At 39.9% G+C, this 15,508-nt stretch overlaps 1 protein-coding gene across 3 annotated transcripts in view; it reads left to right on the top strand.

The window, feature by feature from the left end:
* The window catches only part of ZMYM4 (zinc finger MYM-type containing 4), a 119,912-nt gene extending 104,845 nt beyond the window's left edge, over window positions 1-15,067 (top strand). For 2 of the 3 annotated variants that reach the window (XM_083173487.1, XM_083173486.1), the window contains exons 19-28: window positions 659-774; window positions 1,165-1,336; window positions 3,300-3,479; window positions 7,154-7,248; window positions 8,367-8,538; window positions 8,643-8,794; window positions 10,041-10,152; window positions 10,262-10,510; window positions 11,416-11,542; window positions 12,374-15,067. In XM_083173487.1, the coding sequence (XP_083029613.1) occupies window positions 659-774; window positions 1,165-1,336; window positions 3,300-3,479; window positions 7,154-7,248; window positions 8,367-8,538; window positions 8,643-8,794; window positions 10,041-10,152; window positions 10,262-10,510; window positions 11,416-11,542; window positions 12,374-12,581 (1,583 nt within the window). In that variant the 3' untranslated portion in view covers window positions 12,582-15,067. The remainder of the gene's footprint in view (window positions 1-658; window positions 775-1,164; window positions 1,337-3,299; window positions 3,480-7,153; window positions 7,249-8,366; window positions 8,539-8,642; window positions 8,795-10,040; window positions 10,153-10,261; window positions 10,511-11,415; window positions 11,543-12,373) is intronic. The other variant, XM_083173488.1, reaches the window with a different exon arrangement.
* Window positions 15,068-15,508: the final 441 nt, after the last annotated feature.

Genomic DNA, 15,508 nt, shown 5'->3' with positions numbered 1-15,508 from the left:
TGTATGGGGGGCAATATGCTTATGACCAATTGACACTTTTTTGTGGCCAATTCGTGTACATTTTAATTAAATCCTTGTTTGAAGTAAATTTCAATTGCAAACATACTGAGTCTATTACCAATTTCTACTGTATACAGCCATATGCACCTATATATATGTATATTCACTGCATATTGATTAATAATTAAGACAGAGCGCGACACTAACCCACAAAAATTATGTACGTTCAAAAAGATTGGATCCCAGTCAGATCCATAAGTGTTCGCAGCTAGTCATAACATCAATCTCAGTGCGCAGATACAACAAGAAATTCTCTATAATGCATTGTGTTGGACTTGCAACTATCCTGACAATGGGCCAGGTGTATCAAGCTTCAAAAGTGATAAAATTAAGAGTGATAAACAGCTAGCCAATCAGCTCCTCCCTGTTATTTTTCAAACCCAGCCTGTAACATGACAGGTAGGAGATGATTGGCTGTCTGTTTATCACTGTCCATTTTATCACTTTTGAAGCTTGATACATCTGGCCCAATGTCTGTTTAGTAGGGCCTCCTTTTTTTCATCACAGTAGGGCTTTAATTATATATTCACCATTCTTAATATTTGGTGGATGTTGATTGTGGTGTTGTATGACATGTTTGTTGTATATTTCTTTGCAGAGGAGGATGGAAAGCCACAGATCTTGGTGCTTCCTGTACCCGTGCCAGTCTTTATTCCTGTTCCCATGCATCTGTATACACAGTTTGCCCCATTCCCTCTAAGCATACCACTGCCTGTGAGTTTTTTTGTTTTTAATAATTTGTTATTAAATTATTCTGTAATACTACTTTTGGCTGTAATATTACATGTAGCCAAGACTACTGTATAGAATTTCTCTGTAGTATTTAGTGTATGAACATGAAATCCTACGCAAACATGTGTGACCTAGCATATGTTTCATATTAGCCAATGTATTCAGTTGTGGAGAATGGTGAATTGGCAGGATCCTACGCTGTTCCTTTACTAATGATTAAGTTTGAGGATATTCTATTTTGTTCTTTGCTGGAAGTAAGAAGTACTGTACTATTTTGAAGTTTGTTTAGAGCATGGAACTGTAGATGTGACAGAACTTGCAACTTCATATGTGGGATAGTAAAAAGAGTAACCAGCCTTTTGTTGCATGTAGGTCCCTGTCCCAATGCTGATCCCTACCACTCTTGACAATGCTGATAAGATAATAGATGCAATAGAGGACCTCAAGGAAAAAATTCCATCTGATCCCTTTGAGGCAGATATTCTTCAGATGGCGGAGATGATTGCCGAAGATGAGGAAAAGGAAAAAACTCTATCCCATGGAGGTAGGCATGCAGCTTTGAAGCTCCAGAAATTGATTTTGGCTCTGTCATTGCTTATAATCATCTTCTAGACTTCACTCATGACCATATAGCATAGGGATGGGGAACCTTTCGCCCTATAGCTGTTGTTGAACTACACATCCCTGCATGCCCTACAGTTTTGCTATTTGGCAATGCTAAAACGATTGCAGGGCATGCTGGGATGTATAGTTTAACAACAGCTGGAGGGCCAAATCCCATCCCTGATATAGTATTCCAGTCTTCAGTATTCTCACTGACTTTTAAGACTGCTTACTATGTTCATTTAAATAAAATAAGAAAAAAACATGCCGCATCATGTCTGTATGCCATCATGGAATTTCATGGTGATTTTAGAAGAGCTGAAACAGCATTTAACTGGTTAAGTCTGTGCTGTGTACTGGGACCATCACAATTGCAAGATCAGTGAAGCTAAACCCTCCACCTCAGTGAGGTTATGTCAGACAGTTCTCCTTACAGTCACACCATACATTAGTGGGCTGTGATTGCTCAATATTGCACAACATCATCTGGTGTTCCCGCTAGGCTGTTTTAGCGGGGCAGCGCCCTCTAAAACAGCCTGCCTTCCTCCCTGCAGGTGAGACCGGGGAAGCCTGGTGCCGCTGTAGATAGCGATGCCCGGTGCTTCCCTGGCAGTGCAAAGCCTTCGGGGCAGCTGGGCCCGCCCCCTTCTATGACGGCACGGGCATGCCCTTTTGGGACTTTTGTGGTAATGGTTTGAGTCTATACTCTGTGGCGCTGAACTGAGTATCTGCAGCACTGGTCACTGGAGTTACTCCATTAGTAATTAGAAATAGCGTGGGTGATTACAGTAGTAAGTGACTTTGTGCGCTGACACCCTCCGTCAGAAACCGTAACCGTGAGGTGTAAGGCACCCTTTTCTATTTAAGTGAAAAAAGAGTGAATACATAGGTAAAAACGTTACTCTCCTTCTCTCACGTGTCTTCACCTCATCAGAGGCTCTCCATTATTGTAAATATGATGGAGATATAGGAGAAATAGAAATCCAAAAATAGTATAATATTGTAGGGATAGACAAATTTATTCCAAACTGGACTGCCTGAGGAAGGAACAAGGTAGTTCCGATACGCTTTGCAGTATCCTGGGACTTTCTGGAGGGGGACCCAGCATTGTTTGATTTTGGAGACACCTGAAGGCCTGGTTGATCCGGAAAACCAGTGACACCTTAAGATAGAAAGATCTTTCTACAGGCATTTTTATCATCGCAATCTGGTAAACCTCCATTTTTTAATAGTTTGGAAAACAATATAGTGGTCTTTTTATTTGAAATTACCCCTTGTTTTTTCAAAATTTATTGTAATCCCCTATTTTTGAATAAATTTGTCTATCCCTACAATATTATACTATTTTTGGATTTCTATTTCTCCTATGTCGCCATCATATTTACAATAATAGAGAGCCTCTGATGAGGTGAAGACACGTGAGAGAAGGAGAGTAACGTTTTACCTATATACTCAATCTTTTTTTAAATAGAAAAGGGTGCCTTACACCTCATGGTTACGGTTTCAGACGGAGGGTGTCAGCGCACAAAGTCACTTATTACTGTAATCACACATGCCCTTTTGGGATGTCTGCGACCCGGGCCCGCCCAAAATAGTGACGTCAGCGGGCCCGGTCCACCCCCTTTCTTCTCTTCCGAAATTCCTGGTGGTTGCCTATATAGCTTCTAAAGGTTTATTTTAAAATATGTAAATATATTATGCCTTGTTTATAATTTTTGAAGTTAAAATGATACAAGCTAACCCAATGTTGAAGATTTGTGAATCAGAATGTACTTATTTATTAAGCACCTTTTTAGAAGATAATAGATAATGGGACAGCAAGGTTTCAGATACGTTGTTAAGGAGACTGTTGCGATGGCAGTGTTTGTACACATTTACATATGGTATAATTTTGTATACTACAGACCAAGGTAGCACGTACAGTGGAGACTTGGAATCTGAAGCTGTGTCTACACCACATAGTTGGGAAGAGGAATTAAACCACTACACCCTGAGGTCCAACAACATGCAAGAGCCAGACACAGAACTTCGGCAGCTCTCTAGAGTGGGAATCGAGCAGGACCTGGAAACGGACTTCCCAACAGGTTTGTCAGCTGTAAATTTTTTGTAGCTTCAAGTAGGCAAACAACAATAAAAACTTTATAGCGGCCATTTCAAATTAGGCCATGTGTGTCAATGCATGTTTTCTGGTGCTTCCGGAGAAAAAAAACATACTTACGTTCTGAATTAACCACTGTGGAGGAGAGCATAAAGAAGTGCGGTTTACCTCTACCTGTAATCTGCAAATGTTAGTAGTGAGGGGAAACCTCACAGATAATTCAGTCTGGCTCTTGGTAAAAAAAATAAAGCTATTCAATGTATAAATGTTGTACAACTAAAATAGACTGAATTGGCCAACATTATTCCATCATGTTAAATATCCTAAAGCTTGCAAAACTTTCTGTGGCATGAACCGACTAGTATCTTCCAACTACATGTGAATCGGAGAATGGTGGGTAAGAGGCTAGGAATCCTTTTTAGGTTTGTGTATTTATTTACTTATGAAGTGCAATAGCTGTAATTCATGTCTTCATTAACACGCGTATATATTATTTTATATTTTGTTCTATGTAAAACTGTATTCGCTGAGCTAGGAGTTGATATGATCTGCAATACAGAGCTGTACAGATTATTGTTCTTGTATTTGCCTATACTGTATGTAAGCTTTGGGTTTTTGGTTCCTGCGCACTGTTAGCTCCTTCACATATTGGGTGACTAGTCCAATCGGGTACGTGGTAAAAGGTAGATTTAGTGTAGCGCTCGGCCTCTTTGGTGTTAGGTGCGATGATATAGATAGTAGGCGGGTTTGGGTGCTTGAAATAAACTTTACTGGTAGTAATGCAAAAGATATACAAGGGTACAATTATACAGAATAATAATGGTGGTATAAAATAACAGTGATAACAATACAGGGGGACAAAGGAAATGTTCCAGTCCGGGGGGTCCCCAGAAGTTGGTCTGGATGCGGGGTCCGGGGTGGAACAGTAGGGGTGTGTGGGGTAGGGTGGCGGTGGGCACAGGTGCGGCGTCCCGCTTGTCTGTGCGTTGATCTAAGAGCTTCCCTGTGATGGTATTCGGGTGGTCGGCTGCTGCACAGAGGTCGGTGGTGGGTGCAGAGTGCTTGGAGGTAGCTGGGGTAGGGGGATGTGGCTGCCTGGGTCTGGGCGCACTCCGTGTGCTCCCTTTCCCCAGGCCGGCTCGACTAGGTCCGGTGTTCGGCTGTGCGCCGTCTGCCTTGTTAGTCAGATGCCGCGGTCAGGGGCATGGTGCGTCTGGCATAGGTCGCGAGCTGGAGTTAGGCTGGTAAGCGTCTCCCCCGTCATATACTGTATGTAAGCCATTTGCTCACCTCTCCCCCACTTTTTGTTAATACTCCATTCTACATTCTGGTTCTGTAAATGTGCTGGTAGGCTAAATACAAAAATACTTTGTCAAATATACTACCCCGTGTATGAGATATCAACAAATCTCATTTTATGTTCTACATAGAGCCTACCGCTCCCCCGCATCCATGTTTAGGGCAGGGCTCAGATCGGATGACACGTGCCCTAGGTGTGCTTCACCTGCCGCTGATTTCTGGCACATGCTCTGGTCTTGCCCACAAATCCATGCATTCTGGGAAGCGGTTTGGGCAGATATAGCTACCACCGAGCCCTCCATCCCGGCCATTGACCCTAAATACTGTATGTTTGCCCTTGACTTTGAAGAAAATCTTTCGCCCTCGATATATAAATATGTCCTGTGTCTAACAACCTTGGCCAAAGTCCTTATCGCTAGGAAGTGGTTTGATGTTACGTACCCAAATATTTATAATTGGAGAGCTCTGGTGAATGAGGTCTCTGGACATGAGAGATTCACCTATAGGTCCAGAGGTTCGCTCACTCCATACCTGAACAAGTGGAGTAGATGGACCTCCTCTAGATTGGCCACGGCCATCGACATCCAACACAATCTTAATAATGATTGAGCCAATTGACAAAGACGGCTACAAATGTAATACGTGAAATGGTGACTTAATATACTCATCTATCCACGTCTATGCACATTTCTCAATCCTGGTTGCGCACAACTACCAAGTACATTTCATTTATCCTGGTTTTTCCCTCTTTTCTTTTTTTTTCTTTTCTTTTCCTTTTTCTTCCCTCTATTCCTCTTTCCCCCTTGAAGAGAGGTAGGAAGCTCTTAAAGCAGTTTATTTTTCTAGGTGTAAAGTTTAAAAATATGTAATACTTGTTCTCATATGTATAGCACGAAGCGTACAAATGTATGGTCTAAATATATACACTGTTGAATTGATTGTATAAGAACCACGCAAACAATGCTTATGGAAAATGGGACGTTTATTACCATGGACTTGAACAGATGTCAATGTACCATTTCTATGACTGTATGCTTGTGCTCAATGTACATTCTATATGCAATAAAAATTACACAATTTAAAAAAAAAAAATACAAAAATACTTCAGAATTCTGTTCTGTCTGCAATTAACGGAACGCCAGAACTGTACTTGTTACATACAGTATTTGGGCCAAATGTGCCTATGAAAAGATCACGTAGGAGCCAGCTTTGGTGAGAGATGTTGACTTATCATAATGAGGACTTAATGATACACTAGTGCCTCCCTGCGACCGCTTCACAGTTTCCATCGCTGCTTTAAGGTGCCCACACACTAGAATTTTTTTTTTTTGCAGATTCGACGATTTTTGATCAATCGACCGATGTTTATCGGCTGATATCAGTTAGATGCGAGCTCCCGCAGATCTAACATCTAATATACGATCCATAGAAACGCACATGGGATCTTAAGAAAAATCTTTGGTAAAGATGTGTGCTTGCCTGAAATCTTTTGCACAGGACAGATAAAAGAATGTATGCGCACATCTTAAGATTGCACATATTTCTAGTGTGTGGGCACCTTTAGGCATGGAATATACTGGATAGTATATTCCACACCTTTAGGCATGGAATATACTTAGTGTGGCGAGCGCAGCGAGCCACCAAGCCCAAAGCACGGCATGCGGATGCTTATTACTTTACATGCATTCCACTGCGCTCGCTACGTTTCGGGCTTGCTGCGCTCGCCACACTATCTAAAATCAACTCCACACCGACGTGGATAGTGGGGGTATGAAAAGGTCGGAGGACGCGTACTGCCACCCCTCGCGGGGTTGGCGTTGATACTGGGGGTGGTGTCGGGGTGCTTTTAACATTGTAAGCACCCATTACGGTGCTTATACAATTAATAATCTTATAGGGGGGCCATTTAACATTGAAAACACCTATTGGGGTGCATATACAATTTAAAATCGTATACCATCGCATTGTATGCCATATACAATGGTATACGATTTTAACACATCGGGCACATCGCATACCATTGTAAGCCTTATGGTATACGATGCGATGAGCGCCGTGCTAGGAAACAAGTACCGATTTTCCTGAGAATACTGTTCAGTACTAAATGATAAATAACCCACCCATAGTTGCAATTGCAGCCTGACGAAATGATGCACTATCATTGGGTACTAAAATTAGAATGGAAAAACTGTTAGTTGAGGGTAGAAGGGGAAAAGACTGCCCCCCCCCCCCCCCCAAATCCCTTCCAAGGACCAGTCGTTTGCCTCTATTAAACAATATCTTGCTTTCAAGGACAGTTTGTTTTTCCTCACTGTTATATAATATGTAACTGTATGAAATGTCCTTTGTCTCCAATCATAGAATCTTTTGACCCCCTGAATAAAAGTTCCAGTCTTTTTGCTCGATCGCGAGGCAGACGAAAACATAGAGATGGCTTTCCACAGCCAAAAAAACGGGTAAGTGGGGGGAACCTTTTAGGATCATTGAAATAAAATAATAAGAAAGCTGGTAGGAAAAATATAAGGGCTTCACCTCTGCTACCTCTAGTTTAGGGATTATAAACAGAATGGTATTTGGTAAGGGCTGCATGGTGCGTTCTCTGAGCTCCTAAGCAATGATTCCTATACATGACACAGCTGTGCCCAAGTTTGCTACTAGCTGCACATCTAAAATATGTAGAAAACGTTCTGCACAAAAGGTTAGGTTCCTCTTCTAGTGTGAATAGACGGGTAATATGTGAGATTGGTCTTCGCATATAATTTTCACACACACACACACATTGTCTACATCAAACCAGTTATTCATGCAATCAGTCTTTGGTCATATAACCTCAGTGAAGTGGGCAGGCTGGTAGAGTGATGACACATGGGCAATAATTAGTGTTCTTGTAGGCCCATATATCAGCATTGAAGGGGGTGTTAATGATGTCATTTGCGGCTCCAACCTGAAATGCGCTAGTAGCACATGAGAGACACAGATAGTTATGGTATATAATATAATAATTGACTTGTATACATTTAAGTGACATTTAAAACCTATAAACCAAATTCCTCCTTTAAAAAACTATTTGTAACCATGAATGCATTTGAAAGTGTAGAATTTTGAGAGAAACTTTCTGCTGTGGCATAGTCTTTTACAGGGTATAGATCTTAACTATTTAAGACTGACAGAATTGCACTAACCGAGAGCAGTAAATCTATACATATCCAGTGGTATCACATCTCATATTTGCAAACAATACAGCATTCCTATCTTTGTCTCTTTAAACAGTGATTATCTTTTGTAGTAGAGCAGTATTCAGTTCTGCAGCCAGAAGGACACCTTGCTTCATATAGTTCGGGTTTACATTGATTCCTGGCTTTATAAGCACATGGAACACCCCATCCTTTTCTTTCCTTCTGTCCTCCCCCTATCCCCCCTTTTATTCTGCTTTGAAAACTTTAATAAAAAATTGATAAGGAAACAAAAAATAATAAGTTTTAGAGTATATAAACCTATACACTGGAATCAAGTCTTGTTCCTAAATATGGGACTTATTGACTGACCTACAGTTTTTTTTTTTTTTTTGTTATAGGGCCGCAAAAAGTCAGTCGTCGCTGTGGAACCACGGAACCTTATGCAGGGATCATATCCTGGTTGCTCAGTCTTGGGCTCCACATTAAAATATATGTATGGAGTTAATGCTTGGAAAAATTGGGTACGGTGGAAAAACTCACAAGAGGAACCGGAAGACATTAAGTTTGGAGGTAAATCATTGGTGTCTGGGTTTTTCTTTCTGCATATGTCAGAAACATTAAGCTCTATTCTGTACCACTTTGATTTCCTTACTCACTACCGTGCTCTCTCGTAGTTCGACCTGTGAAGTTGAAAGAAGATGTTCTGTCATGCACCTTTGCAGAACTGAGCTTTGGTCTGTGTCAGTTTATTCATGAGGTTCGCCGGCCAAATGGAGAAAAATACAATGCAGACAGCATCCTATACCTGTGCCTTGGAGTTCAACAGGTAACCAATAAATCAACTGCCTGCAGTGTTCAGCATTCCTATGTTTGTGTCTAGTGAATTTGGCATGTATTTGTTCAAAATGATTAACTTAAGTTAAAGGCTGTTCCTCACTTCTCACAGTTATTGGTTCAGAATGTCACAGTTTATCCATTTTATTTTAACCCATGAGTTCCTTTCATTTAATTTTATTTGTCCAAAGCCAACAAGGCACGAGCCAAATTGTGCATTTGTTTATTAGATTTAGTAGACTTCATAGTGTCAATTGATTTTACAGCAGTGTGTGCTACAGCCCTGTTCCAAAGTTGATCGCAATAACAGAATCTTTCTCAAAAGGGCAAAACCATGTGCACTGCATGTGGGGCAGATGTAACGCGCAAAAAAGTTTAGCAATTAGAATGATTTAGAATCTTAAAGATTTCATACACAATTAAGGTCGTAAGATCTGCATTTCCAGCATACTGCTCGTTAGCAGCATCTTCAGATCTTACGTGCAGCCGGTAAGATCATAGGATCCATCTCAAGACCCGCAGACCAGCACATCGTATTGTAAAAGTACCAAGACACCTAGCGATGTGCACAGAAACACGCACAATGCGTTGTATGAGCCGTCGTAATCGTGCATTCACCCCTGAAATTATTCTAATGTATGGCCAGCATACATTTGGCGGAGCTATTTTGTTTCTGTGCGAGGTAAATACTGGCTGCTTTATTTTTACAATGCAATTTAAATTTCCTTTTGAACACACCCCACCCAAATGTAAAGGTGCCCACACACTAGGACAATTTTTTGATGATCTCCGAATAGCCAATAATACCGCAAATCAGAGAGAAATCGTCCGATCACTATCAGATGCGCGCTCCCTTGGATCTTTTGGTAAATCTTCTGATCTCACATACTGCATGTAAAGATCAGAAGATGTAGCAAAAGATTAATAGGAACGCACATCTGATCTTAAGATAAATCTTTGGTGTAAATGTGCGCTTACCTGAAATGTTTTGTCTAGGACGGACAAAAGATTTCAAGGAAAATTTATGCGTACATCTTAAGATTGCTTCCTAGTGTGTGGGCACCCAACTCTATGCACAGGATCCATTTGTCCCACCTGCATTGCTTATGGTTTTGCCCAGTTGAGAAAGACTTTACTCTTGCAATCAACTCTGAATCAGGCCTTTATGACTGAGTCAAACACACATTTATGTTGTTTATCCTCCAATTCAATCATATTGTTTCTCTTGTCAATTTCAGTATCTCTTTGAGAATGGAAGAATAGATAACATTTTTACAGAACCCTACTCCAGATTTATGGTAGAACTTACAAAGCTACTGAAAAACTGGCACCCACCTGTGTTACCCAATGGTAAGTCCATAGATAAGCAACCATACATGAGCTGCTGCGGCTATTTGTATAAAGCCATAGTCTACATTACAGGGCTGTTAATGTGCTGCCTTTGAAATCTCTGTTGTAGGTTTCATGTTCTCAAGGATTGAAGAGGAACATCTGTGGGAGTGTAAACAGCTTGGCGCCTATTCACCCATAGTCCTTCTCAACACCCTGCTTTTCTTCACCACCAAATACTTCCAGCTGAAGACTGTGACGGAGCACCAGCAACTCTCCTTTGCCTATGTCATGAGACGCACCAAAACTCTGAAATACAACACCAAGACCACCTACCTGCGCTTCATCCCTCCCTACCCGAATCCAGAGCTGGAACAGGGTGTGTGTTCCTACTTTACACAGTAGATTGTAGACTAGTTTGTTAAATGTATATTATCTGGGTGGTATATGCTTAAAAAAATTTGTGGCATTATTATTTTTTTCTCCAAAAGTATATTTATGTTTTTTCATATTCTATTACACCAGCAAGTTTGCATTGCTATCTTTTTCCAGAACGGTCTATAAATACGCTGCAACCCAGATATTAATGTGCCTTTTTTTAGTTGGCTTTGAGAGCCTTCCACAACAGACAAAACACTAAAGGTGCCCACACACTAGAACGATTTTTTTGCTGACCGGACGATTTCCGACCGATCGGCCGTCTTTTACCACAAAATCGGCTGCAGATCGATCAATCGGATGTGCGCTCCCACAGATCTTTTGCTATATCTTCTGATCTTATATGCTGCATGAAAGATCAGAAGATTTAGCAAAAGATCTATAGGAACGCACATGGGATCTTAAGAGAAGTCCTTTGTGAGGATGTGCGCTTGCCTGAAATCTTTTGTCTAGGAAGAACAAAAGATTTCAATGCTAATTGATCAGATTCTGGGTAAGTGGACACAGATTATTTTGAGACCCTTTTCCGTTGAACCATATTTGGGCAGTAATACTGTTATTGTGGCACTGTAAAAGGTGTATTAAGAAACTGTAAATTATTTTAGTTTTTTAATGGAGATTTATTAATCCAGGATAGAATTGAGCCAGTACTGGGTTGGTATCCTGAGCAAGGATACCCAGCTGCTGCTTAGTCTCCTGGCCAAGTACTTCTGTTCTTTAATAATGAAGATACTGTAGATAGTTACTTAAATTCTACCCATTAAAGAAGTTTCAAATAGATAGCAAAGGTGACACTTTATATGCACTCATCTATAAATAACGTTTATTTATTTTATATAAATATAGAAAAGTTAACGGGAAAGCGAAAGAGACTAGATGAAGAGGATGGCCAATTTGTGATGGAGATGGCTGAGAACACAGACAACCCTCTCAGGTGTCCAGTCAGACTGTATGAATTTTATTTGTCCAAATGGTAAGTACTTTATACTTTGAGGTTTATACTTTATTTGGTTTATACATTGAGGCCCCTTTTTTATTTTCTTTTAAAGCGGCAATCATTTACATTGGGGGGGGGGTTGATTTTTGGTTTCTTGAGTACTGGGTGTAAAAAACTATTCCAGGTGGCTATTCATTTTCTACTGCCCATTGAGGGTAGCTTTGGGACAGCCATTTGTCTTTCATCACTTGCTTCTGAAGGAAGTTCTAACTGAACTAATTGTGAGCTCAAGCTGGCCATCCATGCATGCGATTCTAGTATGGGATACATCGGCCTAGTGTATTGAGGCCGTTGGAAATTAAATAGAAGATGTAGTAGGTGTTATCCATTTAAATATGTAAACAAGCTTTTTTTACTCGAGTACAAAATACATGCTTAACATTGTTTGGATCACTAATGGACAGCCGTGATCCTGGCCCGTTTGCAATCTGATCAACAGGCGGGATTCAATGTCCTGTCTGCCGCTCGGCGCAAAGGGGGCGTGACCGTGAAAACGGCCGTGGATTGGCTATCTGCGGTCGGGATCGCAACAATCCACGGCTGTTATTAGCAGAACGGGCCAGTTCTGCCGTGATCCCGCTTCAATGCTGTTGCTAAAAATAGCATTGAACAGGGAGCTACCACTATTTCCCACGTCGGAAATAGCGGCGGCACATTGCATACCCCCCTAAGTCCTTTTATTTATTTTTTCTTAAATAATTTTCAAACATTTCCACTAAATGCAAACATTACATTTGTGCATAAATTCTATTTTGCAAGTTAGTATAGTTCTTGCTTCATCCATCTCCCTCTGTTCTCTCCCCCAAGCAGTTCTGAAAGTGTGAAGCAACGGAGTGATGTCTTCTACCTTCAGCCAGAGCGTTCTTGTGTGCCCAATAGCCCCATGTGGTTCTCCAACATGCCCATTGACCCAGGCACATTGGACAGCATGCTGACCCGTATCCTAATGGTTCGAGAAGTTCACGAAGAGCTGACCAAAGCAAAAGAGGACTCTGAAGCGGAACTGTCTGATTAAATTAGCATCCGATCCTATCAGCCCCCTTAATTCCAAACCAACAAAAACCATACCTTCTATATAAAGTGGGGCAATCGGTAAACTGTGAATGCAACATTTTCACGCTGGACTTGTGCACTGCCCAACTTTTGCCCCAAAGTCCAACTCTTTGTGTGTGTATATATATAAATTGAATCAAGTTCTCCCCTGCTGGATCTCAATGAGACTCAATACATCACAGAATAGTACATCTGGATGGAAAGCGGGCACAGAGATGAGCAAATGACTCTATTAACCCCAGACTATCATACACCTGCATTTAGGTGTTTGACCCCACAATAGGAACTGTAATTTCTTTTTAACTGGAGCAAAGTGGGAGATTGCTTTTTACTCTTCTGCAAAAATGACTGATACTACTAGAAAGACAGAAAGAAGTCTCTTGTATAGTTGTGTTGAGTGACACTGTTGGATGCATTGAGGTGCCACATACTTTACATTATTCAATAACTGATTCAAAAAAAAAAATGTATAAAACGTGTTGCAACCCTTTTTGACCATTCAACAGGTTAAAGCATTCTTCCACCTTAATGTTAACCCAATGTTAGGGCCAAGTGATGCCTACTTTCACACACTGCTGTTCTCTCTCTCCCCCCCCCCCCGATATACCTTTACTGTCCACAAAGTACACAATATCCTGCATTCACAGAAACCAGGAGTATTGCAATCAGACTAGTAGTGCTTAGACCAGATTAGACCGATCTACCACTCCATGTGGAAGTAGCACAATTAACGTTTGTTTCACCCAGGAAATATGTGCTTTTAGGCTAAGATCCTGTTGTAACATGAATTGGCATGTGTTCTTTTTCTATTCTGTAAGGCAGACCTCTTTCTTTTAGTATATTGGTTCCTCCATGATTCACACATTTTTAGGAACCTCAAAGTGCAAGAGGTATTAACCCATCAGGGATTTCATTGTTTTTTTGTTTTAATTTTTTCCCAACAACTCACAAAAAAAACCGATTGTGCTTAAAACATATCCAGACTTACCATAAGGGCACATCATCAATATTTAATACTGCAAAATTAGAGTAAATTGCTGTCTGTTTTTATGTTTTCATCATGTTTTTCCATAAACACTAATGCAAACCTGCATACATTATGTAAGGTTTATGCAACTGGAAGACCAGCTATATAGTAGCTTAGCAGTCTGAAAGGGATTACAGCCAAAATTATGCCATTTACCCTGTGCTCAAGTACTTTGGTCTGGTATCCAAAACATACAGCAATGGAAATAATCTACCATTAGACTTCCTGTAATTTTGCACATAGTAAACACCTTTTTTTTTTCTTTTCTTTTTTTTACATTTCCCCATGTTAATTGGAAGTAACAAAGAAATGGCCATTACCATGTTCAGCTGTTGATCATTGAACCAGTGAAGACTAAACAAATAACCTTATATTGGATTTTATTTTGTAGAGTTAAGAGGGAAATTACCAACACACTTTCTAGTGTTTATAAATAATGGAAAAACCGTCATATTCACAGCATACTCTTGCAGGACAGATGTGTGTGTGTGTGTGTGTTCAGTTTCAGGAAGAAGCTAATGTTTCTATATGTAACTATTCATTACTCTCTTTTTCTATCAAAGGGGACCCTGACATGTGGTGCATTATGTTCGCTATCCCCTTGTATTTAAAGGGTAGTAATGATTCTCATTTTCTCACGTCTTGATTTTTTTCTTTTTTTTATGTTTTTATTTTTGTTTTAGCAGTTAAAGAGTTTAATATTAAAGACAAAGTAGACCCATTTTTTGTGTATCTGTTAGTTCTTATCCTGCTTGTAAAATAAATCACTGATTTGGTGTTTTTAATGTAAAGAGCTTTGTGTGGCTGGTATAAACAGAAAAAGACCTATACTGCTATTTGGCTATGTTCCTGTGATGTAGCTAATCAGCCACAAAGAACAACTGGTTTTTCTCTGCATCTTGTGAAAGACCAGTCTATATTTCAGTATCCGGGATCAGAAGCCTTTTCATCACTGTGGAATCTGCCTCATATAGCCTGTTGATAGCGGATTTCTCATCATGTTTCCTAGGTAATTCCCCCATTTGGATTGTTCATATGGCATTGTATATGGGCAAATGATGGAATAAAACTGAAATCAAGATTTAGCAAGTATTTCACTTTTCAATGGACAAAGCTAATGCACTTTTATTAAGAATTATTTTGGAAGTCCCAGTGCAGTTGACTATACTATTGTACTTTAATCTTGGAACTTTTTTTCTTTCCTGTTTAAAAAAAAAAAAAAAAAAATTATATATATATATATGTATACAGTATTTCTTTTTTATGGAGCGAGTTTTAACTTCAAATTAGTATTTTGTAATACATTACTTAAAAATGAATATAAGATGCATACAAAAGCATTTTGTTATCACGTAACAACCGTTTACAATGAACAATAGTATGGCAGCAAAAATGTGCTCCTGTACTGTGGGACAAACTTCTTTTGTCATTTAGTAAACCTGTTTTGGACACTTCAGTGGTTGTGCTACTATTTCATGAAAAAATATCCACTTAATTTCAAACTGTATGTTGTGAACCGGTTCCTCATCCTTGAAGCCTAGGAAGTTTTCATATATGCTGTATGATCATTATTTTCAAGGCGGTTTTAAAATAAGCTGGGTGTATGAATTTTCATTTCATATAGTATGTCAAAATGTGCTCTGACCTTTGTACAACACTTTATGTGAACGTCAGCACATTGTATTTTGAACAATGATAATCTGGAGACCCAGAAGTCACTCCAAAATGATGAGGACAAGAATCCTCAGGCATATACATACTGTATGTGCACAATATATATAGAAAGTTCTGTGTGCTGCCCTCCATTTACCCTGCAACTTTATCAGTTTTTCGTCAGGATATAAGAGAATACAAAAGCATGA

The sequence above is a fragment of the Crinia signifera genome, chromosome 2 (assembly GCF_055691185.1).
Source record: "Crinia signifera chromosome 2, ASM5569118v1, whole genome shotgun sequence".
Taxonomy (NCBI): domain Eukaryota; kingdom Metazoa; phylum Chordata; class Amphibia; order Anura; family Myobatrachidae; genus Crinia; species Crinia signifera.
Note: the sequence above shows the minus strand (reverse complement) of the source record. Positions and strands in the feature narration are given on the sequence as shown.